Here is a 26802-nt window from a genome sequence, read left to right as displayed (position 1 = left end):
CCAGACATGGGCACCAGGACGTTGCACTATCATATGCACAAAGTGAAGCATTGCTATGCCGTGTTAGAACTGATCAGCTTGGGTATGAGTAACTACACAGCCAATCACTTGCTAAAGTGCATCAAGCAGTAAACGTCCTACTGGCTGTCTTCCTGCCAAATCCAACGGGTCAAGGTGGTCAGTGACAATGGCCAAAACATTGTGGACGCTCTGCGTTTGGGGGAAAATAACACATGCTCTCTGCATGACACGTGATAAATTTAGTCGTGCAAAGCTTTTTGATAAACTATACTGGCTTGCAGAGACTGTCCTCACATTTCAGCCATTCTTATTTGGCAAGGAATACCCTCCTGCACTTGCAGAAACAGAACGATCTGCCATTGCACCACTTGATCTGCGATGATCCAATTCGCTGGTATTCCACCTTACATGTGCTAGAGCATCTGTATAAGCAACGTAAAGCCATGAATAATTTTGTCATACAACAATCCACTTCAGCAGGTAGTATGTTTTGCAGCTTATCAGAAACACCTGTCGTGTGCTCAGGCCCTTCGAAGAGGCCACCACATTTGTCATCAATTATGTATTTCCCCTAATATTCACCTTAGACCAGATGCTCATGTTGATGCAACAAGGGACAGCGGAAGAAGACCAGCTTATGGATTTTGATGGCCACCCTGTAGCTGTTGGGGACCCATGTGGAGAAAGTCCTCTGGAGGAGGATTAGGAATAACCACTGCAAGAGGAGTCAGTGGTGGAAAATGAGTAAGAATCGGCTGATAATGACAATCACGACACCCAATCATCTCAGTGGGGTGCAGAGATGGTAAGAACTGAGTCCTTGGGCATGCTGGCCAATATGGCCAACTGTATGATTGCTTACATAATGACGGCCATATCCTCACAATCAAGCAGTCTGACGATCACTGGATAGCCATGCTTTTAGACCCTCGCCATTAAAGCAAAATAGAGGAATGTTTTCTTGTTGCAGAAAGAAATGCCAAATTGGTTTATTACCAGGAAACAGTATGTACGCAGCTTGCCACAGGTTTTAGCGAGCAGATAACTGTCACTTGTGTGTTGACTGGGAGGCCTCTCTGCTCCACACACCCGGAAAGTCACTCACCTCCCGCTGTCTCAACTATCACAAGCAGCAGAATATCAGCAGCCAGTTCTGTATCAACATGATGGAACAATTTTTCATGTGCATCGCCAGACTGATTCAAAATCAGCAAACGGAATTGTACCACCTCAACAACTAGGTTCAGTCCTACCTGGACTCTGACCTTTGTTAGGTGCATACCATGTTCCCCGACCCCATGAAATTCTGGCAGGCAGACTTAAACAATGTCTCAAGGTGGTTCATTATGCTCTCTCTCTTTTCTCTCTCATCCAGCCTTCAGTGTCATCTCAGAGGGGGTTTCAATGCAGCAGGGGGCATTGTGCCACTCTAACAGGTGAAGTTGTCCTCCACCAGTGTACAAAACATCAATTTTTCAAAAGGAAGTAGTCATGGATTCATGAGGACTTTCACACACCTCCAGCTGAGGTCGATGAATAGATCCACATTTGCTGATGGTACCCCATCATGCCACCGCTGCTGTTTACCTGTCTACCATCATGCTCTACACAGTATAGATGCCACTGCCGCTGTCTGCCTGGCTACTACCATGTTCTGTACTGCCTGGCTGCTGCAACAACTGCCACAGTTGTTGCTCCCTGCTGCCAATCCTCCTACTGCCCTACTATTACCACTACACAATTGCCCTTACTGATACTACTACTATCACTGCTAAACAGCTGCGCCCATCTACTGTCTTGTCTCTTCCATGCTATGCTGGCACTAATATTATGGCCACATGCCACTATTATCTAACCTTTTCCACAGCCACACTAAATTGCTGCCCCTCCCAGTTAAAAGGCAGAATTTTCGTAGGCTTGTTCACAACAAGCTATTCTTTCTTCTGACAACACTTGTGAGTGTGTAAATATTCTCTTTTCAGACATTTTGCCAAATATGGACATTCAGTAAGTCAACTTAAGTTTAGAGTGATTGATCATGTACCCCCTTTGAGAAAGGGTGGGGACAGACAGGAACGACTGCTGAAGAAAAAAGTAAAGTAGATTTATCTGTTAGTAATCCACCTAAGGGTTTTTTTATTTGAGACTTCACTACTGATGACCTATCCTCAGGTTAGGTAATCAATATCTGCTAAGTGGGGGTCCAACTCCTGGGACCTCTGATGATAAGCTGTTCAAGAAGGTGCCTGCGGTCTCAGTAGCACTGCAACCTTTTCCCACCTTTCCCTAGGCTATGTGACTTCACATTCTTTGGTCACATGGCCTAGGTGCAGCTCAGCTCCATTGAAGTGAATGGGGCTCAGCTGCGATACCAACCACAGCCGCTATCAAATGGACGTAGCTGTGCTTGATGAGCTGAGGGAAGGCTGTGGCACTCACAGAGCACCAGTGCCTTCTCAAACAGCTGATTGACAGGTGTCTGGGGTGTTGGACCCCACGATCAGCTATTGATGACCTAGATGAAAGGTCATCAGAAGTAAACCCCTTTAACATTGATTATAATGTGAGTAGATTTATCTGATGGGGTGATTTTGGCTCTGAAGTGGATGATTAGCATCAGGGAGCAGCAGCTACAGAGGTTACAGGAGCCATAAAGTACAGAACATGATGGTAGGCAGGCAGATAGTGGCATTGGCCTATGGTGATGGTGCCAGCGATAAATAGCCACCGCCAGCAATGTCAGTTCTAATCATTGACCTCAGTTGGAGCTGGGTGAAATCCCGGCCATCCCCTTCCCCTGTGGGGAAAAGTCGTAGATTGTGGCGCAAATAACCTTTGTGCTGCAATCTGCGCCAGAAATACACCAAAATAGGTACATTTCTGTTAGTAAATGACCTATTATATACTTGAGAAAGTAATTTATAAAATGAGCCAATTTTAAACAATCTTTTTTAAACTAACAGATGGCCAGAAATACAAATATCATACAGAATTAGATTTTGGTTAAGGTGTGGAACTGTGCCACATTTACAGAATGATGAGAAAAGTTTTATGCACAGCTGGACGGATGAAGCAATGCCTGCTCAATTCAATTTTGGGGAAGGCACGAATTCTGTGCCACAATTACTACAACTTTGTAGTATAGCAGCAACTGCAACGCCAGCAACTTGGCCAGGTGGGAGTTTTAGTTAAATAGTTTACTCATGGCCACAAATTCCATTATGGATGTCTCACAATGGAGCAGTAGACAAGGAGTCTGAGCAGGAGAAGCAACGGATGATGATGATGACGACGATGACAAGTACACTGTACTGCTAAGGGATCCGGGCTGGCTGCCACAAAGAAGACCAGGAGAAGGAAGGCAGACTTGTTCCAACTCAGAATGGCGGCCAGTTGTATTTTCCCCCCATGTGCTGTAATAGAGCCCTGGTACCTATGTTTGTGTTTTTAATGCCCACAGATCTTGCTCACAGCAGCGGTTTTGTGTGATGGCCTTATGGAGAAAAAACACCATATAGGAGATGCTCGCACAGAGCTAGAGGCAGCCAAACTTCGCCTCGAACTGGCATATTTTTAGCATGTGCCCAGTATCAACAGTTCCAGGGGTAAACAAAACAGAGGCAGATCTGACCCTGCCAATTTTTTAGAGGAGTTTTGGCTGTATGTTGCCTCTGCTCTTTATTGCTGCTGCGCCCAATGTCCTACTCTATGGATGTTACCACCGCCTCTCCTCAGCACCCTAATCTGTTAGACTGTGATATGTCATCTAAGGCTCCTTTGCCTCCTCACAATTTCCTCCTCTGTATTTGGTCCAAATGCCACTGTTGCTACCACTGCCCCTACCTCCATCAATGTAGCTACAAATGCCACTACTATTAGTTCCATAGCTATACATGGTAACTCTGTCTGAACATTCTCATGGCAGTCCAAATGCTGACGCTTCTCACACAAGTCATCAGCAGGAAGACCACCTTCAGCATCTTGCATAGCACATGGGGTTGTGTTGCCTTTTCTTAGGGAAAAAGAATGTGCCCCACTAAAAAGGGAGCAATGAAGACAGAGAGGATACAACTGAGAGGCTTCTCTAGGGCTGCAAGCAGGATGAGGAGCCGGAGGAATGCCGTGATCTCTGGCTCCAAGGCATAGTACCATACTCAAAAGGTGACATCAACATCATGCTGCTGCGATTGAGAAAAGGAGTGAGCCATCCAGTCCACAAACTCATCCTATTTGTCCTCAATAATAATTGTAAATAAAGGAGTACTGTGGTCTGCTGCTACTAGCCATATGGCTGGTGCTTCTACTGCCATGTGCACTACTACCCATATTATTACTCTGGGATGTCGAGGCATGAATCTTTCGCCACCAGACATTTTATTATGAAGCCTATAAATGAAAAGTCACGGGTATACAGATTATTAAATAGTACTAGCACAGTGCAGGTGTTTTTTCTGAAATAATAAAAAGGAACAATTAAATGTCGCTTCCCTTCTACAAACAAACACAGTACACACAGGTATAGACAGTTAAAACTGATAATGTAGTTTTTGCAGTAAAATGCTTTCGCTGTAAATACACAGTAACAAAGTAATACAACACATTCACTAAAATAAGTATACTAGTGCAATTTTTGCAGTAACATGCCTTCACTAACATAGGTATAGTAATGCAGTTTTTACAGTAAAGCACATTTGGTAACACGGGTATAATAACGCAGTTTATCTTATATCGGTTATCTTATAGTAATACAACACATTCAATAGCACAGGTATACTTATGGCGTTAGTGCAGTAAATGCCTTTACTGAAACACTCAAAGGTATCTTGCAGTAATACAATGTGTTCAATAATACAGGTATAATGCACTGAAATGCCCAATTACAACAGTAAATTGAAATTGGTGTTCAGAAAAAAAAGAGGATAATTGCTCAGCATTTGCAGCAGAATATATGCTAATGATGCTGTAGGTGCTGGCAATAAGCCGGTGACTGGCTGTTCATCCAGAAAAAAATTGTTTCTTGCAGGATTTTGTAATCCACAACTTGCCAGCAAGCCGTATGAAACAACGCACAACTCTGAGACAGTGACCAGTCCCTCGCTCTCCCTGATAAAACCCTAAAATCTACACAATTATATCCCTATTCGTTCCCTATAGTGTCCTAGTACATCTAGATTACTGGCTTACAATTGTAGACTCAGCCACTGCACATGCTTTCACATCCCTAGCTGCGCACAAAATGCAGTTTCTTCCTTTTTGTCAGAAGGACCTGTCTGAATACTGGACCCTGATTGGCTGATCAGGCTTTCAGCCTCTGAGCAAATCAGGACAAGCCCTCCCCATATCATGTCATCCTTTATCCTCCCCCGTTTGTCCAGCAAATTTTGTTCCCCATTAAAATGGTTTTGGTCAATTTGTCCACAACGAATAAAAAAAAACAACAACTCTGGATTAGTTTGTCAGATTAATTTTTGTGAACTTCTCAATGAATCTGATTAGTTTAGAGTCCCTTGCGGACATGTCACTGATATAGCTAGTGGGTGGCTGCAGCAGAGCAGATGACCATGCCTGGATGGAAGTAAACAAACCAATGATTGAAAGATGGACACACGGGAGCCTGCGTGCAGGACTAGGGAGCAGGTAACTATGACTCTTTCAAGTGGAGGCAGGCTCTGGTATCACTTACAAGTTAGTTATTCCTGGAAAATCTATTTAAGGTCAATTAATAACCTGATATGTTAAAATATGTGAAAATTGTTTCTCTGCTGTGTCAATTCTTTCATGTATACCAAGATTTGATTTCTCTAAAAAGTGCTTCCCACACTGTGAACATGAATTTGGCTTCTCCTCTGTGTTGGCTATATCTAGTGTAACAAGGTCTGTTTTTTGTCTAACATATTTCACACATTCTGAACATGAATATGGCATCTCTAACGTGTGAATTCTCTGATGTTTAACAAGTTCTGATCTTTGTTTAAAACATTTCCCACATTCTGAACATGAATATGGCTTCTCCCCTGAGTGATTTCTCTCATGTCTAACAAGATGTGATTTATCTGAAAAGAACTTCCCACATACTGAACATGAATAAGGTTTCTCTCCTGTGTGAAATCTCTGATGTTTAACCAGACTTGATTTATCTATAAAACATTTCCCACATTCTGAACATGAAAATGGTCTCTCTCCTGTGTGGATTTTCTCATGTATAAGAAGATGTGATTTATCTATAAAACATTTCCCACATACTGAACATGAATAAGGTTTTGCCCCTGTGTGACGTCTCTCATGAATAGCAAGACTTGATTTTCCTGAAAAACATTTCCCACATTCTGAACATGAATATGGTTTCTCTCCTGTGTGAATTCTTACATGTTTAACAAGAATTGATTTTTGTGAAAAACATTTTCCACATTCTGAACATGAATAAGGCTTTTCTCCTGTATGAATTCTCATATGTTTAACAAGCCCTGTTTTTTGTGCAAAACATTTCCCACACTCTGAACAAGAATACGGCTTCTCCCCTGTGTGAATTCTCACATGTTTAACAAGTTTTGATTTCCGTGTAAAACATTTCCCACATTCTGAACATGAAAATGGCTTCTCTCCTGTGTGAATTCTCTCATGGTTAACAAGTCCTGCTTTTTGTACAAAAAATTTCCCACATTCTGAACATGAAAATGGCTTTTCTGCTATGTGAATTTTCTCATGTGTACCAAGATTTGATTTATCTGTAAAACATTTCCCACATTCTGAACATGAATATGGTTTCTCTCCTGTGTGGCGTCTCTCATGAATAACAAGATGTGATTTATATGCAAAAGATTTCCCACATTCTGAACAGGAGTATGGCTTCTCCCCTGTGTGAATTCTTATGTGTGTGGAAAGACTTGATCTATTTGTGAACTGAAACATGTTACCTCCATCCTGACCTGTACTTGTGGTAACAATCTTTGATTGGTTAGAAAAAAGTTCCTGATGATTAGACGTATTATATAACAGATCTGTACTGTAAAGTCCAGGATGTAAGTTAAGGTTTTCTCCTGAAGAGTTCTGCATGATATCTTCATCTTCTGCTTTATAATTTAGTGGCCACATGAAGTTCTCCTCAAAATTATTACTGGGATTTTCTGTTAAGAAAAAAATAAAAATAAATTTGTGGTTTTTCCAAACTATAGAGAAGATAAACCTATAAGTAGAGATAAGTGAATTGATTCTAACAATCTGATTAGTCTCATGAGCAATACTTCTTCACCTGAGGGGCTGTCAAATGGGCTCTTGTCTGTTTTATGTTTGTATTGTTATAACTCTGAAATCTAGTTAGGACTAGTTAAAGAGCCAACTAGAACTGAGGCCTAAGCAAAGGCTACCGACATAGTCTTAGACTCAGAAAATGACGTATTGTTTAAACTAAGGCCGTCATTTATTATTTATTTTACAACACTTTGTGGCATATTTAGGTCGCAGATCTGTGCCTTTACACCACTCACGTCACTTTTACGATATGGTGGGAAAAAGGGGAGTAGCATGGGTGGGCAAGAGGGCTGGCCTGCCTCATTCATTATTTGCCACGCCAGTTTATGGTGTGGAAAATGGCCTTAAAGGGAGCTGGCATACTTTAAATCGTGTCACACAGCCGATGGCAGCAAGAGCCAAAGTTATGTACAGGCTTGCGTCTCTACATAACTTTGGCGCATCCACTGGCAGCGCAGAGTGATTAAGACCAGCATATACATCGCCGGCCTTAATAAATGCCCCCCTAAAGTTTTTATGTTAAACATATTCTAAAAAGAATTGTAGACAGTGTTATATTTTATTTTCCCTATTATCTATATTTAAAAAAGAAAATCCTAAAATCCGTCAAATTTTGCACAGACCAGTAAGCAAAATAGTAGGAGCCACTTCTTGGTCTATACAGGTCACCTTCCTACAGTCATCTTCTTAAAACTGCAGGCAGGATTAGAATGACAGATAGCACAGAATCCACCATACACAGTAGGTGATATCACAACTTATCTGCTCCCTTCCTGACCTCTGCACAGGTCACAGAGCATCCCCAGAAAGAAGTCAATGAGGTCAGCTCCAGACCATTGTATCTATGGCCCATGTGGCTGCTGTAAAGCATATCTGTAAATGCTGTTAAGAAAAGATCAGGTAAGATGACTTATGTTCTGGAAATAGGATAAAAAGAATCTACAAATCAGAAAATAAAAACAAATTAGGAAAATGATATGTGTTATAATGGAAGTAGAAGACGAGATTGCAGGAGGAAACAAAGCGCTTTGAAAAACAATGGGAAAAGGCAGAAGAGACACACAGAGATGACCCATTCTGGTGAAAGGACAGGTTAGATGGCTCTAGGTTCTTCAAATATGGTTCATATCGGACAGGGTATTCTGACACTATTAGAGTTGAGTGAACCCGAACTGCAAAGTTCGGGTTTGTACTGAACTTTGCCAGTACGGGTGCCCGGACCCGAACCCGGACTTTTTTACTGAAGTTCGGGTTCGGTGTTCGGGTGATTTTATTACTTTCCATTATAACATGGTTAAGACAGAATGCTAAATAAAATGGCCACTGAGGGGTTAAAAATAATATAAAAAAAAAAACTCACCTCATCCACTTGATCGCTCAGCCAGTATCCTCTTCTTTCTTCAGATTCTTCTATCCTCATTCAGCGGGACCTGCGATGACGTCACCGCGCTCACCATGTGTGACGTCATCGCAGGTCCTGACCGGATGCGCGATCAAGTGGATGAGGTGAGTTTTTTAAAATTATTTTTAACCCCTCAATTGCCATTTTATTTAGCATTCTGAAAATAATAAAGTGAAGTTCGGGTCCCTATTGACTTTAATGGGATCCGGGTTCGGGTCAATTTCACCAGGTTCGCTCATCCCTAAACACTACTTGTTTTGTAAGGGTACTGATTGGTTCTGTCCCCTTCAAATATGTCCTCTTTTATATGACCTTCTATATTCTATGTAGTGATATTCCCTGTAATGTAGTGAGTTAGGGATAGTTAGATAGCATACCCAACCACCATTGTGCTGAGAGGGTCACATTCCTAGGTGCTTTTCTCAGGGACATGCATGCTGCACACTAGAGGAGGGGCTGAAAGGTATAAACCTGGTACACACAGACAGGTAATTGGCACTTCATTGAGGAACATCATCCAGGTAGGATGCAGGGTGGATAAAAATCTATGATTTAAAAAATAAATAAAAATTAAATAAAAATTGGAAATCGGATTTTTTTTATTTAAATTGGATTTTTTTTAATCTAAATCAGATTTTTTAGATTTAAAATCAGATTTTTTAGATTTAAAATCAGATTTTTTAGATTTAAAATCAGATGATTTTTTAGATTTAAAATCAGATGATTTTTTAGATTTAAAATCAGATTTTTGAGGAAAATATATTAGTTTATATATTGGTCACAGACAATGCTGCAAATGTTTCCAAGATGAGAAGAAATTTAGAAGAGCAGGAAGGGAATACAAAGCTAATAACATATGGTTGCAGTGCTCATTTGCTGCACCTTTTAGCCAAAGACTTAAGTGTTCCAGGAATAAAGACTAATGTTGTTGAAATTGCTAAATACTTCCGTAACAATCATTTTGCTGCAGCAGCTCTGAACAGGATGGGTGGAACCAAGCCAACACTCCCACAAGATGTTAGATGGACTCTGTGGTGGACTGTTTTGAGCAGTATATCAAGAACTGGCCTATTCTGATGACAGTTTGTGAAGAAAATCGAGATAAAATAGATGGCACTGTCATGGCCAAAATCCTCAACATTGGGCTTAAGAGAAATGTTGAACATATGCTGAGCATCCTGAAACCCATCTCTGAAGCTTTAAACAAAATACAGAAAAATAGCTGTTTTATTGCTGATGCTCTTGAAATTTGGAAGGAACTGAGTGAACACTTAAAAACAGAACTACACATGGACAGAATTAAATTACAAGCATTAAAAAAACGAATGGGACAAGCACTGTCTCCAGCTCATTTTTTGGCAAATATTGTCAATATCCAGTTAGCTATGACATGGGTATCCAGCAATCATCCATCTGTAATGCCAACTATAATGAACTTCAAAGCCAAGGGGGAACCATTCAAGAAATATATGTTTGCTGAAGATATTTTAAAGAAAGTCACACCAGTGAACTGGTGGAAGTCACTTAAGCACTTGGATTTAGAGACTGTTCAAGTAATGATTTCACTTTTAACCACCTCCCGTCTGCCCATTGACTATGAACGTCCAGGAGGTGGATCTCTATTTCTGAAAGCACGTTTTAAAACGTCCTGCAGCTTTCCCCCCTGTGCTCTGCCCCTGTACATAGAAACTCCGTGACTCAGCTCCCTCCTGACAGCCAAGAACATGGAGCTTTACCCCGAGACCTTTACCGTCTCCCTCTCTGTAGCGCTGGCAGGAGAGGGGGATCGATACATTCACACCACACCAGCGATCCCCCAGCAGCTGGTGACAAATCAGCATTGTCTCCAGAGCATGTGTTGTGAGCGCTGTAATTTGCAGTTACAGCGCTCAGAAAGGCTTGTACTGTCTCCCTCTCATTAGTGCTGGCAGGAGAGGGAGATCGGAACATTCACACCCCACCAGCAGCTGTTTTCACTGGAGACCAATCAGCACGATCTCTAGGACATGTGACTGCCTGAGCCGGGTGAGTGCAGGAGCTGTGAGGTCTTTCAGAGACCTCGATCAGCCCTGCACTGAGGCTGTACAGTGCTGTATTGCGCTGTACAGCCTCTCTGGGGGGTCCATTTCTCCTGTAACTGGGGCTACTATGTCAGCCCCAGTTACAGAAGAAATCAACAGTGAAAAAAAAAAGTGAAGTTAAATGTCCCCCAGAGGTCTTGTATGACCTTATGGGGGACGCAAAGTGTAAAAAAAAAAAAAAAAAAAAAAAAAAAAGTTTTCACATAAAAAAAATTATAATAATTCCCCAAGTAAGGAATAAAAAAATTATAAATATAAATATATAAATATATCACATAAATCGACCCAGTCCAATAAACACCATATAAAATAAAAATAAATAACTGTCAAAAAAAGCCATTTTTGTCACCTTACATCACAAAAAGTGCAACACCAAGTGATCAAAAAGGCGTATGTCCCACAAAATGGTACCAATAAAACAGTCACCTCATCCCGCAAAAAATGAGCCCCTACATTATAAAATCTCTCAAAAAAAAAAAAAAATATATAGCTCTTAGAACATGGAGACACTAAAACATCATTTTTTTGGTTTCTAAAATGCTATTATTGTGTTAAAGTGAAATAAATAAAAAAAGTATACATATTAGGTATTGCCGCGTCCGTAAAAAACAGCTCTATAAAAATATCACATGAACTAAACCCTGGGGTGAACACCGTAAAAATAAAAAAATAAAAACTGTGTCAAAACAAACAATTTTTGTCACCTTACATCACAAAAAGTGCAACACCAAGTGATCAAAAAGGCCTATGTCCCACAAAATGGTACCAATAAAACAGTCACCTCATCCCGCAAAAAATGAGCCCTTACATAAGATAATCTCAAAAAAAAAATATAGCTCTCAGAACATGGACACATTAAAACAATTTTTTTGTTTCAAAAAGGCTATTATTGTGTAAAACCTTAATAAATAAGAAAAAGTATACATATTAGGTATTGCCACGTGCGTAACAATCTGCTCTATAAAAATGTCACTTGACTGAACCCCTCAGGTGAACGCTGTAAAAATAAATAAATAAAAACTGTGCTAAAACAACCAATTTTTTGGTCACCTTGCCCCATAAAGTGTTATAATTAATGATCAAAAAATCATATGTACCCAAAAATAGTACCAATAAAACTGGGACCTTATCCCCTAGTTTCCAAAATGGTATCACTTCTTGGGAGTTTCTACTGTAAGGGTGCATCAGGGGGGCTTCAAATGGGACATGGCATCTAAAAACCATTTGGAGTTCTTTTTCTTCTGCGCCCTGCCGTGTGCCCATACAGCAGTTTATGACCACATGTGGGGTGTTTCTGTAAACCGCAGAATCTGGGTAATAAAAATCGAGTTTTGTTTGGCTGTTAACCATTGATGTGTTAAAGAAGAAATTGGATTAAAATGGAAAATCTGCCCAAAAAGTGAAATAAAAAAATGTGATCTCCATTTTCCTTTAATTCTTGTGGAACGCCTAAAGGGTTAACAAAGTTTGTAAAATCGGTTTTAAATAACTTGAGGGGTGTAGTTTCTACAATGGGGTCATTTATGGGGGTATCCACTATGTAGGCCCCACAAAGTGACTTCAGACCTGAACTGGTCCTTAAAAAGTGGGTTTTTGCAATTTTCTTAAAAATGGGAAGAATTGCTTCTAAACTTCTAAGCCTTCTAACGTCCTAAAAAAATAAAATGACATTTCCAAAATGATGCCAACATAAAGTAGACATATGGGGAATGTTAAGTAATAAATATTTTATGAGGTATCACTTTCTGTTTTAAAAGCAGAGAAATTGAAATTTAGAAAATTGCGAATTTTTCTACATTTTTGGTAAATTTGTGATTTTTTTCATAAATAAAAGGTGAAATATATTGACTCAAATTTATGACTATCAAGAAGTACAATGTGTCACGAGAAAACAATCTCTGAATGACTTGGATAAGTAAAGGCGTTCCAAAGTTATTACCACATAAAGTGAGATATGTCAGTTTTGCAAAATTAGGCCTGGTCAGGAAGGGGGCAAATGGCCCAGATGGCAAGTGGTTAACAGCAGTAGCTTCTTCTGCGGGCGTTGAAAGAATATTCTCTTCCTTTGGACTCATTCATTCTAAATTGAGAAATCGTTTGGGTCCAGACTCCTGATAAAGCAGGAAAGCTTGTTTTTCTTTTCCAGATTATGAACAAAGAAGAAGATGAAGATGACGAGTGAGCTACAGAGGACTTATTAAGCTCTTCTTGTGTAGGCTGGGCTGACAGTCTAAGTTTCTTAAAATATATATATTTTCTTTAGCCAAATTAGTTAACAACCATGGACGTTTAAGCAAATAACATGCTGTAATGTTATTGTTTCAGTTGAATAAATCCTATTTAAATTGTTATTAAGGTAATGATTATTTTTCTCCTTCCTAAGTACAACAGAAAAATTGTCCAAATATGAATCTATATTTAAAAAACTATGATTTAAATCAAGCCTTACTGACTAGTGATTTAAATCGTGATTTAAATCGGTTTGATTTAAATCAAATCCACCCAGGTAGGATGTATTGATTTGAAGCACTATTCCTATCTCTTGTACCACCATGGGGTGTCGGCCATGTGCTATGACATGGTGACTGTAGTCCCCCCATATTGTATTGTACAGGCCATGAGATTATTATTTATTTTGTACGTGATTTGTCTGTTTTACCCTATATTTATTCACACTTACAGAATATTTTTATCACTAAGGCCTTGTTCACACATCAGTTATTTCCATCAATTTGGGAGCCAAAACCAGGAGTGGAGGCTGCACGGAGATAAGGTATAATGAAAAGATCTGCAACTATTCTGTGTTTTTGACCCGGACCTGGTTTTGGCTCACAATAACAGATGGAAATAACTGATCAAATAACCGACGTGTGAACAAGGCATACAGTGACAACTTTTTAGTAATTCCGGTAATGTCCAACCCCTGTAGTCCCCTTACAGATGACGCGTTAATGACGTCAGACTGTTGGAAATAAGTGGATGAATGCTGGCGTTTCTCTCCTGACTGAGAGAATAGGAAGAAAAGGAAATCCTTTGAGGAGAGATTAAAGAGATAGGAGGTCTGGTCATGTTAGTTTCCTTACCCTAGGGCCTTGATGGCTAACCTCCGGCACGTCAGCTGTGGAACTCCCAAGATTCATACTTGCTTTGCTGTTCTCAGAACTCCATACAAGTGAATGGAGTATGCTGGGAGTCGTAGTTTCACCACAGCTGGAGGTTAGCCACCACTGCCCTAGGGGATACCTGTGATCCAAATGTGAAGATTAACTTCCAGAAGGCATCTGAAAGGTCAGTCTTGCAGAAAGGTCTAACTTTCTCCCCGGCAGAAAGGTTTGACTGTTTCTCGTTGGTGAGAGACTTAGAACTTTTCGCAAGAAAATTACTATTCAAAAAAACATTTTTGTAAAATAGGGGAAGGGGAAGGGGAGTTCCCCCCCCCCCGAATTACAAACAATACAAGATCTTCAATCATTGTTGGAGGAACAGGAGATAGAGGATGACTCCAAATTCCCCATACATCTGCACCGCCGATCACAGCAGTGGCCTCCGCTGGCATCTTGTCCAGTAGTAGAAATTTTTGTCAAGCTTGTTAAACAAGACTTAGGCCTCATACACAACAGTGAATAATGGCCGTGTGACCGCCATCTAAGTAACGGCCATCACACTGACATTTTTAGCACCAATGAAAGTCTATGGGGCTATTCACATGGCCATTCTATTAACGGCCAGTTAATAGCGTCCGTTCAAAAATAGGACATGTCCTAATTTTGGCCGTTTTCTCGGTCAGACGGACCCATTGAAATCAATGGGACCGCTTTTAACGGCCGTTTGACAGTAGTGCACCCGTCTAACTGCCGTTAAAAACGGGCACACTTTACCCAGGAGGGGTTAAAAAAAAAAAAAAAGAACTCACCTCATCCACTTGCTCGCGGTGCGGCAGTCTCTTCTCTCTTCATTGAGCAGGACCTGCCGAAGGACCTGCAATATGTGTGGTGACGTAACCACATGGGAGCGCGCAGTGACGTCATCGCGCACCTTCGGCAGGTCCCGTTCAGTGAAGATAGAAGAGACTGCTGCAGCGCGAACAAGTGGATAAGGCGAGTTATTTTTTTGTAAAATCAACAAAAAAAACAAAAAAAAACTGTGGTGGGCCATTATGGGGGCATTATTTAAACCATGGGGGACATTATTTAAGATGGGGGCGGTAAAAAAAAAAATATATACTACACTATGGGGGACATTATTTTAGCTGGGGGCCTACATGGGGGTATTATTAAAGGGAACCTGTCACCGGGATTTTGTGTATAGAGCTGAGGACATGGGTTGCTAGATGGCCGCTAGCACATCCGTAATACCCAGTCCCCATAGCTCTGTGTGCTTTTGTGTAAAAAAACAGATTTGATACATATGCAAATTAACCTGAGATAAGTCCTGTCCCTGACTCATCTCATGTACAGGACTCATCTCAGGTTAATTTGCATATGTATCAAATTGTTTTTTTTACACAATAAAAGCACACAGAGCTATGGGGACTGGGTATCGCGGATGTGCTAGCGGCCATCTAGCATGTCCTCAGCTCTATACACAAAATCCCGGTGACAGGTTCCCTTGAAATCTGGGGGCAGCAACAAAAAAATAAAAAAACAAAAATCCTACACTATGGGGGACATTATTCTAGCTGGGGCCCTACCATCCTGTGGCTGTTCTCAGAAGGGTGGGTCTAGAAATAACTGCCAAACTCATCCATTTTTCATGGCTATTTTTAACGGTCATGAAAAACTGACAGTGTGTTCGTTTTTAACAGACTTTTTTTTCCACTGTCGTGTGCATGTAGCCTTGGGTTCGTTCACACAAACGCGTGTTGCCCGTTGCCGTATTGCACTACAGAGTGCTTTTTGGGGTTCCGTTCCATGCTTCCGTACCGCAAAAAGATAGAACTTGCTATATCTTTTTGCGAAACAGAAGGATCTGTGAATGGGTCTGCGATCCCCCATGCGCCTGCCCCACGGACAGTGCCCGTGCATTGGGGACCGCAGTTTGCGGTCCACAGCACAGGCACAGGGTTTCACACGTTTGTGTGAACGAGCCCTTAGATGGAACATGGAATAGTAGATTTAAAGATAATTTGGATAAGGAGCAAAGAAATGCTCTTAATGAACTCAAAAACATGAAGAATGTGGTGATTACGCCAGCTAATTGGGAAGGGGGGGGGGATGTTGTGATCACAGAGTCAGATAAATTGAAAAAATTAAAGCCCACTGCAAAGAATTTTAGGGAGGCCCATAAAAGCAATCCGAAAGGGATTTCTTTGAAGGGGATCGATCGGGTGAGATTGGGGGCTAGAGGAGGGGAAGAAGCGTCTCCTCCAAAAAGAAACGAGCTGGATGGTATTCCTCGATACAGTGGCTCCTCAAGGGCTAAATAAGGCCCTCAGCTTCAAATCCTTTCTATGAAGTGTTTTTTTTTATGTTGCTGAGTACATTTGATATTTTGTTTATTTCTATTTTATTTTAGTTTTGTCCTTTTTGAATCCTTTGTCTGGGAATATTTTGAGGCAGATATATCTATATTTTTGGCACACCCGACCGTCAAGAGGCTTGGTGTTTGTTAAGCAGACACTCCCACATGGTTATGTTTCTGAGGCTGTGTGTTGTGATAAGGTTTGTGGTGGTTGTGTCACATGGACATGACCGCAACTGGAAGTGGCCATCCAATTTTGTAATGGGGGAAAATGAGTCCTGCACCAAGAGGGGAGGAATCCGAGACCCTGGGGAAAGTGTGAACTATTTTTGCGATATTTGTGAATGTAGATGGTACCATAGCCCCATGGGAAATAAATCTGACGAACGGTGGTGTTTGTTTCGTAACATCCTAAATTTGGTTGATATGGATGGCATGTTAGGGCACTATAGAAGTAGTATTTATGAATTGCTGCCTCATACAGAGAAGGGACCCAAAAAACAGATGACGCTGTCCCTAATACACGTACCATAGAAATAGAAAGTTGGTGTGTCACAAAAACTTATGGGATTGCGCAAAACATAGAGAAATCGCCAGGACAGTTTGACAACGTTATAGAACATGTTGTCCACGGCTGAAATATCACTTCTACTATTACGGTGCAACTAGTAATAGTAATTACCGACATTATTATTTGGCCGAATCCCAGGGAGGGATGTGCCGGCTTGTAGCTCCTGAGGGCTGTCATTACATGGTCTCTTCTGGTCTAATGTAAGTTAAACATGACAGAGCAGGATAAAAAGGGGAGTTTTGGAAAGATAACTCCAGAGATGATTGGGAGCTCAAATGGCCTGAAGGGCTTAGGGTACTTTCACACTAATGTTATTCTTTTCCGGTATTGAAATCCAGTGAAGGGGCTCAATACCAGACAAAAAAGTATCAGTTTTGTCCTAATGCATTCTGAATGGAAAGTAATCTGTCCAGTATGCATCAGAATGTCTTCCCGTCCCTTTTACGGTATTTTTTTTCTGGCCAAAATCTCGGAACACTACCGCACTTGCTGGATCCGGCATTAATTTCCATTGAAATATGAATTAATGGTTTTCCGGTCTGCGCATGTGCAGTTCTTTCTAGCTTTGAAAATATTAAATACCGGATCCGTTATTCCAGATGATACTGGAAAGACGGATCTGGTATTTCAATGAATAAGTCTAATGGATCCGTATCCGAAAAAAAAAAAAAAAAAGATATCCGTTTGCATACGGATTTCTGGATCCGGCAACGGAACTGCCTGCCGGATTCTAATAACGCTAGTGTGAAAGTAGCCTGAGTTGGTTGTCATGAACCCTGGACCACACAGGCTCTCACGTCCCAATGAGAACTCCCGCACTAATGGGGAAAGGGGGTCTCCAATTCCATGGTTTAAATTCTGTTGATGTTTGAATTCATTGCGGTAATCATCGAAGGAAAACCTCCTCAGGCAGTTAGTGCCAGGTGTTCACAACTCAGGTCAAGTGTGTGTGTGTGTGTGTGTGAAGGGGGGGGGGGGGGGGTCTTTTCTGGCCAATGGTTTTGCCCTGCTCTTCAGAAGGATAAATGTAGCTGGAAAAGGTGAACCTTGAGGTCGAAGTGAAACTATGTCCAAGAGGAAAAAAAATTGAGAGCAATTTGGGGTATAAGTAGTTAAACAGACCATACACAGTTGAACATATTTTCTACTTCTCCTGATATCATCTAACCTGTATGCTACCACAGATAGGGCTGTTTCACACGAGCGGATGCCGTGTGCGACATCCGCTGCGTGAATGACAGCCAAGACCCGATGCGGACAGCAGAAGCACGGAGCATTAACATGACTGATAATGCTCCGTGCTTCTCTGTAATCTCTTTACTATGAAATCACAGTGAGATAAAGTTGTCACTGTGATTTTGTAGTAAAGAGGTCACAGAGAGGCACGGAGCATTATCAGTCATGTTAATGCTCCGTGCTTCTGCTGTCCGCATCGGGTCTTGGCTGTCATTCACGCAGTGGATGTCACGCACGGCATCCACTCGTGTGAAACAGCCCATAGTCCTTGGTAAATGGATAATGGATCAAAAATGACATCTCAAAGAAGTATCTAGCTGTGAGCACATAAGTGTCATCTAAAGGTCATGTATGCACGTAGGTGTCAATAATCATTTACATAAGTAGATTTGATTTATGCCTTGAACTAATATATTTATGCATATACGGTTGTCAAATTCTGATTGGAGGCAAGCCCTCGAAGCACAATGTAATTGGATGAATTTCAATCTTAATCTGTAAGGGCAAGTCCCGGAGTTTATTGTAAATAATGAGAAAGCTTGAGAAGCTCCTCAGAAGGCCTCGTTAACATACCAAGCATCCGGGCCGTGTCTTCCCCGGGCCACAATGTTACCTCTCCCCCAGAGGGAACCTCAAGGTTTCAAGCTCACAGACAATATGTGAGGTACCTTGTTAGGGGATCCAACTACAAGCTACAGGTGGCCAGAGGAGTAGGAGGAGGAGTACAGCTCATAAATGCCGGACTCACAAGCGCTCTCCCTCTCTAGCTGGACTCGTAAAAAGGCACATTTTAATATCAACTAAGTACATCTGCCTCAACAGGATAGATCTATCTAATACTGCATGCAGTTTGTATTGTGAAATCTAGTGAGAGATCCTCTTTAACATTGTCCTGGACAATCTGATCATAGCGACCGTCTAGATCTAAAAAGATTTAACGGCCCAGGTTTACTAGTGTGTCTGCACCAAAAATCTGTCTTTTTTGTGATGCAAAGTGACACATCTAGGATTTCTACACATTCTTTTTCGATAGGCTCGAAAAGTGGTGGAATTTGCAGGAAGGAGCACAGCGAAACAAAAGTGTCTAGTCCTGCACCACATTTATCATCCAGCCAGAGCACCTGTGATGAACCTGATGCAGGTCTAGGCATGATGGTCTAGGCCAGGCATGCTCAACCTGTGGCCCTCCAGCTGTTGCAAAACTACAACTCCCAGCATGCCCGAACAGCCTACAGCTATCAGCCTACAGCAGGGCATTGTGAGAGTTGTAGTTTTACAACAGCTGGAGGGCCGCAGGTTGAGCATGCCTGGTCTAGGCATACAATAGCCATCTCCACAGAAATGAATGGAGCAGGACCAAGTTCTCCATTCAGTTCAGAGGCTCCACGGGGTATGGGGATCCCATTCAGGAAAGGGGACTCCACTGTTCTAATAGTTATCCCCTGTCCTGTAGATAGGGGATAACCTGATCTAATTGGAATACCAGTTAAACTGTTTTCAGGGTGAGGAATATAAAAATTAGAAACTGTCTTAAAACGGTTGTTCGCTTTTTTAGACTTTTCTGTCAACACCAGCCTGTTGTACTTTTAAAAAAAAGTCATACTTGCCTGCTCCCTGAAGCTTGTATCCAGCTACCTAGCTCTCTTCACTGGTTATTCAGTCCCCATGGTTTGAACTTCTGGACGGGCTGAGTAACGTGTGCTGCTGCAGCCATGGAGATGACATGTCCCAAGCGATACAAGACCCAGAAGTGACATACTGCTTCTCAAAGCTGAGAATAGTCATTAGATGCATGCCTAATAGGAGTACCAAGATAGCAGCCATGGGGGACATTACCAGGCCCCCGGCTGCCATAGTAACAGTCATGTCACAGGGAGCCGATTGACTTCAAACCTTTCCTGTGAAACCACTTACACGTCAAGATTGTGACTACAGGATCTAAGAGTTAAATGACCAGGATCTGCATTACTGCCATTGCAGGGGCTGTCAATTACACACGGAGTCCTCCCACTGTAAATGGTGGAGTCAGAGCTTCTAGCTCATCCAATAAACATAACTGTACATCTATTTGCAGAGGGGGTTGAGAAACCTTGAAATTCTCCATTCATGATTCCATACCTGTGGTGACATCTCCTGGAATGTCCTCCTCCACCTCACTCCTACACGGGGGATCGCCCATCATCCATTCTTCTTCATCCTCCACTTTAATAATAATCAGATCTTCCACCAGATTTGTCATCTGTAACAATTCAGTACAATACAGCAGACAGGTGGGAAATCTAACAGATCCACATAAGAGACCCCACAATCTATGACCCCTCTATGACCGCAGGACCCCTCTATATAGATGTGTATAGGGCTCAGCTCCATCTACCTGAGGGTTCTCCGGGACCTTCTCCTCTGGACAGTCCTGGGAATACAGAGGACGGGGACATCTCTCTGGTGGATTTCTCCTCCTGGATCCATCTGTGGAGACACAAGCACACAGTGACTGAATACACGTCATCCTGTAGATCTGTCTATAGGTCAGACACTTCTCTCAGCTCCTTCACTTCTAGGTTTAGTTATCAGGGGGAAATAACAATATTCTGCTCCTCACCACCCGTGCCGAGGTCCCAGCACCTAGCAAACCACTCCATCCTCCTCTGTAGGAAGATGCATTAGAAAGACAGTTATGCCCTTCTCAGTATATACACCCACCAGCCATAATGGGTTTTAATATCTTGCGTCTGTCTGGATTTTTTTTTGGAGGGGTATATATCAGGCAGCAATCACTTACCTGGGGAAGATATGAAACCAGGATGCACTATGGGAAAAAGACAAGTCAGAGGAGCCAGTGTGATGCCCTGGGCAATGTTCTGCTAGAAATCTTGGGTAGTGTTGAGCGAACTTCTGTTTTAAGTTCGGCGTCTAAAGTTCGGCTTCCGGTTAGCGGAGAATCCCGATATGGATTCCGAATTCCGTTGTGGTCCATGGTAGCGGAATCAATAACCGGCCATTATTGATTCTGCTACCACGGACCACAACGGTATTCGGAATCCATATCGGGATTCTCCGCTAACCGGAAGCCGGACTTTAGACGCCGAACTTAAAACAGAAGTTCGCTCAACACTAATCTTGGGTCCTTGGATCATGTCTATGTGACATGTACTACCTAAACACTGTACAGCCACGTTTTCCTCTTTCATGGCAGCGTTGCCCCCTTAATGGCAGTGCCGTCATTCGGCCACATGGCAAAAACTGTCCAGGAATGAGCAATATGAACAATGGTGGTGACTTTTCTTCAAATCCGCAGATCTCAATCAGATTTTAAACTCTGGGATGTGCTGGAAAACAAGTTCGATGATCCATGGAGACTGCACCGAGCAACTTGCAGGATCGGATACCACAGGACACCTCATAGGTCAGGTGTTGTCCATGCCTCGACCCTCGACAGGTTGGAGAGAGGGAACTACACAAAGCATTTATCCACAGTTACACAAATTATCTACAAATGGATAAAATCCAGGACTGCTGCTGCTCTCCCTAGGAACAAGCGTCCTGTTAAGATCACTCCGAAAGCACAGCGAGGTGAGAGAGAACCCGAGCGTAAGACTCCTCTGGTCCGATGCAAGTTAAACAAGACAGAGCAGGCTAAAAAGGTAAAAGGAGTAGTTTTGGAAAGATAATTCCAGAGATGATTGTGAGCCAAATGGTCTGAAAGGCTTAGCTGTTAAGAGGGCGCTGGTGGATGGTTTTCAGGGATCTTGCACAGTGCCTTCTACTGTATGTAACAACTTTTCTGTGTGTAATAGATGTGGGTTGTGTACAATTAACACATTTACACGGGCAACACACAAACCGTCTGGTGTACATGTAGTCAAAATTCCAGCTGCTCCATTCATTTTATGGGGGCTTCTGTTCTTGTGATCGGTGGTAGTCCCAGCGGTAGGACCCCACTGTTCTAATAGTTATTCCCTATCCTGTGGCCCAACAACTGGCCTCAGAGATGATGTGCCCCCAAAGGACATAAGACTACTTGTCAAAGCTGAGACAAGTCATTAGATGCAGTGGCAAACGTGACCAGTTCTGTCCAGAGGTTTATAGAACGGGGACCGGAAAGACCACTCGAGGGAGCTGGAACAGAGTGTGTTCTGGGCAGGGCCTAACAGGACCAAGATCACAGCCATAAGGGTCATTACCAGGCCTCCACCTGTCATAGTAGCCATCAGGTCACAGGGAGCCGATGTCACTGGCACCTTTCCTGTGAAACTCCTTACACCTAAAGAGTGTGACTACTGGATCTAAGGGGTTAAATGGCCAGGATCTGTGTTACTACTGCTCTCTGCCATTACAGTGTTTGTGTGTGTTACACATGGCTGGTAATGGTGGAGTCAGAGCTTCGAGGCCATCAAATGAACGTAACTGTACCACCATTTGCGGAAGGACTTGAGAAAACATGGAATTCATGTTCTCCATTCATGATTCCATACCTGTGGTGACATCTCCTGGAATGTCCTCCTCCAAGTCACTACTACACGGGGGATCGCCCATCATCCTCTCTTCTTCATCCTCCACTTTAATATCAGTCAGATCTTCCCCCTGATTTGTCATCTGTAAAAATTCAGTACAATACAGCAGACAGGTGGGAAATCTAACAGATCCACATAAGAGACCTCCACAATCTAAGACCCCTCTATGACTACAGGACCCCCTATATAGATGTGTATAGGGCCCAGCTCCATCTACCTGAGGATACTCTGGGACCTTCTCCTCTGGACAGTCATGGGAATACAGAGGACAAGGACATCTTTCTGGTGGATTTCTCCTCCTGGATCCATCTGTGGAGACACAAGCACACAGTGACTGAATACATGGCCTCCTGTAGATCTGTCTAAAGATCGGACACTTCTCTCAGCTCCTTCACTTCTAGGTTTAGTTATCAGGGGAAATAACAATATTCTGCTCCTCACCACCTGTGCCGAGGTCTCAGCACCTAGCAGACCACAAGACTGAAGTAATATCTGGTCTATGAGAGGGAATAGCGGGCAGTGGATGACAGCTCCTTCTCCATAATAGTACATTCTGAGGATGAGGATACAGTTATAAGTGTCAAGTGCCAGGGGCGTCCTGCAGCACCCTACCAACCAAAGAGGTGTTAGAGCATTGTCCATGAACAATGACACCTCTGCTTATGAAGTAGAGAGAGAACCCACAGTAAAGACCTATATCGGTCAGATAAAATACGTGGAGGAAAAAAAACAACTACTCCCAGTCTCCTCGTCAGAGAAAACGCTACATCTATATTCCCCTCCAAGTTTCCTTTCTCCTAAGGAGCTGTTATGGTGAACGGGGAAAAAAGAAAAATATCTGATGATATTTATTGGATATTTGCTGAGAGCCCATAAAAGCTCTATGAGAGAGAGAGAGAGAGAGACTGCCGCCCTGCTGGACACGAACAGGAACCTCTGAGATCACTGAAACCTCCACCCTCCTCTGAAGGAAGATCCATTATGCCCTTCTCGGTATATACACCCATCAGCCATAACATTCATACCGCTGACAGATGCAGTAAATAACACTGATTATCTGTAGAAAATATTGTCTGTCGGGGATGGGAGATATCAGGCAGAAAGTGAACAGTTAATTCTTAAATTCTTCAAGTAGATATGTTGGAAGCAGGAATACGGGTAAAAGTGTCCATGCCTCAACAGGTCAGAGAGAGGGAACTACACAATACATTTATCCACAGTTACACAAATTATCTACAAATGGATAAAATCCAGGACTGCTGCTGCTCTCCCTAGGAACAAGCGTCCTGTTAATAGGCAATCCTGAAAGAGGTGAAGAAAGAACCCAGGTGTAACAGCAGAAGGCTCTCAGACCCACCCCAAACTGCAGAAACCTCTGTCCATGTGTCCAATATCAGAAAAATACCAAAAAATGGGGTTCATGAAAAAATATTACAAAGGAAGCCGCTGTTGACCAAAACTATTACTGTCTGTCTCAATTTTACTCAAGACCACCTGGATGGGGGACATCATGGTGCATGGCTGGTGAATCAAGCATGATTTGAAGCTGATGGAGGGGGCACATGTGTAGTGCCCTGGAGCAGGAGAACTTAGAAGTCTGGACATTTGCCCCTATTTCCCCTCATCAACTGCTTACTTACTTTTTACACTTTAAAAGGGAAAACTTGCATTGGCTTATACTGTTTGATACCGTGTAACTGCATTTTAGATGTATGTTATCACATATATCCTGCTCATTTGCACTGTATTTGCATAGCACTGTGGAAACGGTTAATGAATAATGAGAGACTTTTGGGATTTTCTAGCTAATAATGTGAAGCTAGTAATTTTCTACAGTTACCCTAAGAGTAGAAGAAGAGTTTTGAGGGTAACAGACAGAATTGTTTACCAACTAAACCAGACAGACTGACCTTTTAAATGGCAGGTGCTGCTAGGTTATTATGTCTGAAGACTTGTTTTTGTCTGGAAAAACTGCTTCGTCATTCCCATTGAGTATCATTAAAGTTATAATGAAAGTCTATGAGAGACGAGGAATTGTAACATTGTATCTGTTTGTGCTGAGTTTCTCCACTACACCCCTCCCCCTAGAAGGTTTTAATTTAGATAGAAACTGTATATAAAGGAAAGCAGTCAGATCCCCTAGTTAGGGATCAGTGCTTAGAAGAAGAGACTCTGGCAGACTGCATGAGCGACCGGAAGAAGACACTGAGATGGGGATGCAGAGACACAGACCATGGCTCACCCACCAGTAGTGATGAGCGAGCACCAAAGTATTCGGGTGTTCGGCCCGAACACATTGTTATATATGTGTGTGCTCGGCTGAGCACCTGAGAATAATGGAAGTCAATGGGAGACAACCAGGCATCCTCTGCTCGAAAGAGAAGAGGGTGTCTGGTTCATAAAAAAAGGTTAGAAATTGATATTTTTTTTAGTCTGGAGCCCTGCATCTGGCCTGCCTAGGGTTCAGACGCTTTGCTGATTGCAGGTAGGCCAGATTCTTATGGTCAGTAATTACCGTGATCAGATGAATCACTCCTTCTAGCCAATGACGCCATTCCTCAAAGGCCAATTTGATGGCCAACAACCCTCTATTCCCAACATAATAATTTCTTTCAGCGGCAGAGAGTTTTTTAGAGAAAAAAGCACACGGACGCCATTTGTTAGGAGAGAGACCCTGCGACAAAACTGCTCCGACTCCCACTTCTGACGCGTCCACCTCCACAATAAAGGGTTGAGACACATCAGGTTGCATCAGAATGGGAGCAGAAGCAAAACATTCCTTAATTGTAGAAAAAGCCTGTAATGCCTCTTCTGACCAGAGAGAGAAGTTAGCGCCCTTCCTAGTCATATCGGTCAAAGGTTTGACAGTAGTGGAATAATTCAGGATGAACTTCCTGTAGTAATTAGTAAATCCTAAAAACCGCATCAGAGCTTTCTGATTCTCCGGCCGGTCCCATTCTTGTACCGCACGGACCTTTTCGGGATCCATGCGAAAACCTGAGGCAGAAAGTAAGTAACCCAGAAACTGCAGTTCCTGAACAGCAAACACACATTTTTCCAACTTAGCATACAATTTATTCTCCCGAAGGATCAACAAAACTTGTCTTAAATTATCCTGATGAGTCTCCATATCGGGTGAGTAAATCAGTATGTCATCGAAGTAAATAACGATAAACCTCCCCACCAAATGATGAAAAATTTCATTGATAAAGTGCTGGAAGACTGCTGGGGCATTATTTAAACCAAAAGGACATGACCAGGTTCTCAAAAGTGACCCTCAGGGGTATTGAAGGCCGTCTTTCATTGATCCCCTTCCCTGATTCTTATCAGATTATAAGCTCCTCTTAAATCCAACTTAGAAAACACCTTGGCACCGACAATCTGATCAAATAGATCTGGAATCAAGGGAAGGGGATAAGGGTCACGGACAGTAATGAGATAATTTCGGAAATCTAGGCACGGTCTCAGGGACCCGCTGCCATAGGTGATTTTAGATGGTCTAATATGTCCTTTTGTCAAACTCTTGGCAATATACTCCCACATAGTTACTCTTTCAGGTTGGGAAAGCTTATATAACCGAGATTTTGGCAATTTAGCTCCGGGAATAAGATTGATCGGACAATGATACTCTCAGTGGGGGGGGGGGGGGGGCAACTCCTGATCTCCACCCTCCGCGAATACGTCCAAAAAAAATCAGAAATAAATGGAGGTAACACCTTAGTGGATACCCCAGAAATAGATACCCCAATTACTGATTTGTCTAGTTTGCCAATCATTGGTAGGGTTATGCTTGATCAACCATGGTAAACCCAGAACCAGCGGAGCAGGCAAACCTTTAAGAACAAAACAAGAAATGGATTCAACATGAGAATCACCCACCCTCATATGAATATCCTGCACAATATGAGTTAGACATTTTTGCGACAGAGGAGCGGAATCTATAGCAAACACTGATATCTCTTTGCTTAATGCACTAGTTCTAAAACCATGACTCTGAACAAATCGATAATCCACAAGATTAACCCCTGCACCACTGTCAAAAAATACTTCCAATACCAACCTAGGCCCTGCTGAAACTGACACAAACCCTCAGCTAGGGAGCAGGCGAAAAGACAACCCGTTCCTTGCACAAGATGAAGGAACCAGCGTCTACCTAAGGCCTAGCCAATACAAAACAGAAGGGAAGGAAGCAGGACCTAACTGAAGACAAACTGGGAGCAGGAAATCCACAAAACACCAGCAGAGAACTCCAGGAGAAACTATAAACCGCAA

General features: G+C 42.3%; 1 protein-coding gene across 2 annotated transcripts; it reads right to left on the bottom strand.

Annotated features, from left to right (window-relative positions):
* Positions 1-4382: 4382 nt before the first annotated feature.
* On the bottom strand, positions 4383-22516 carry LOC122925123 (zinc finger protein OZF-like). Of its 2 annotated transcripts, none has more exons than XM_044276652.1 (2): positions 22492-22516; positions 4383-7145 (listed from the first exon to the last, which is right to left on the bottom strand). In XM_044276652.1, the coding sequence occupies exon 2, from the start codon at positions 7111-7113 to the stop codon at positions 5737-5739; it is 1377 nt and encodes a 458-aa protein (XP_044132587.1). In that variant the 5' UTR covers positions 7114-7145; positions 22492-22516; the 3' UTR covers positions 4383-5736. The 2 variants fall into 2 exon arrangements, with proteins under 2 accessions (XP_044132587.1, XP_044132586.1); XM_044276651.1 differs by lacking the exon at positions 22492-22516 and adding an exon at positions 20138-20195.
* Positions 22517-26802: the final 4286 nt, after the last annotated feature.

This window comes from Bufo gargarizans, chromosome 1, assembly GCF_014858855.1.
Source record: "Bufo gargarizans isolate SCDJY-AF-19 chromosome 1, ASM1485885v1, whole genome shotgun sequence".
In the NCBI taxonomy this organism is placed as follows: domain Eukaryota; kingdom Metazoa; phylum Chordata; class Amphibia; order Anura; family Bufonidae; genus Bufo; species Bufo gargarizans.
Note: the sequence above shows the minus strand (reverse complement) of the source record. Positions and strands in the feature narration are given on the sequence as shown.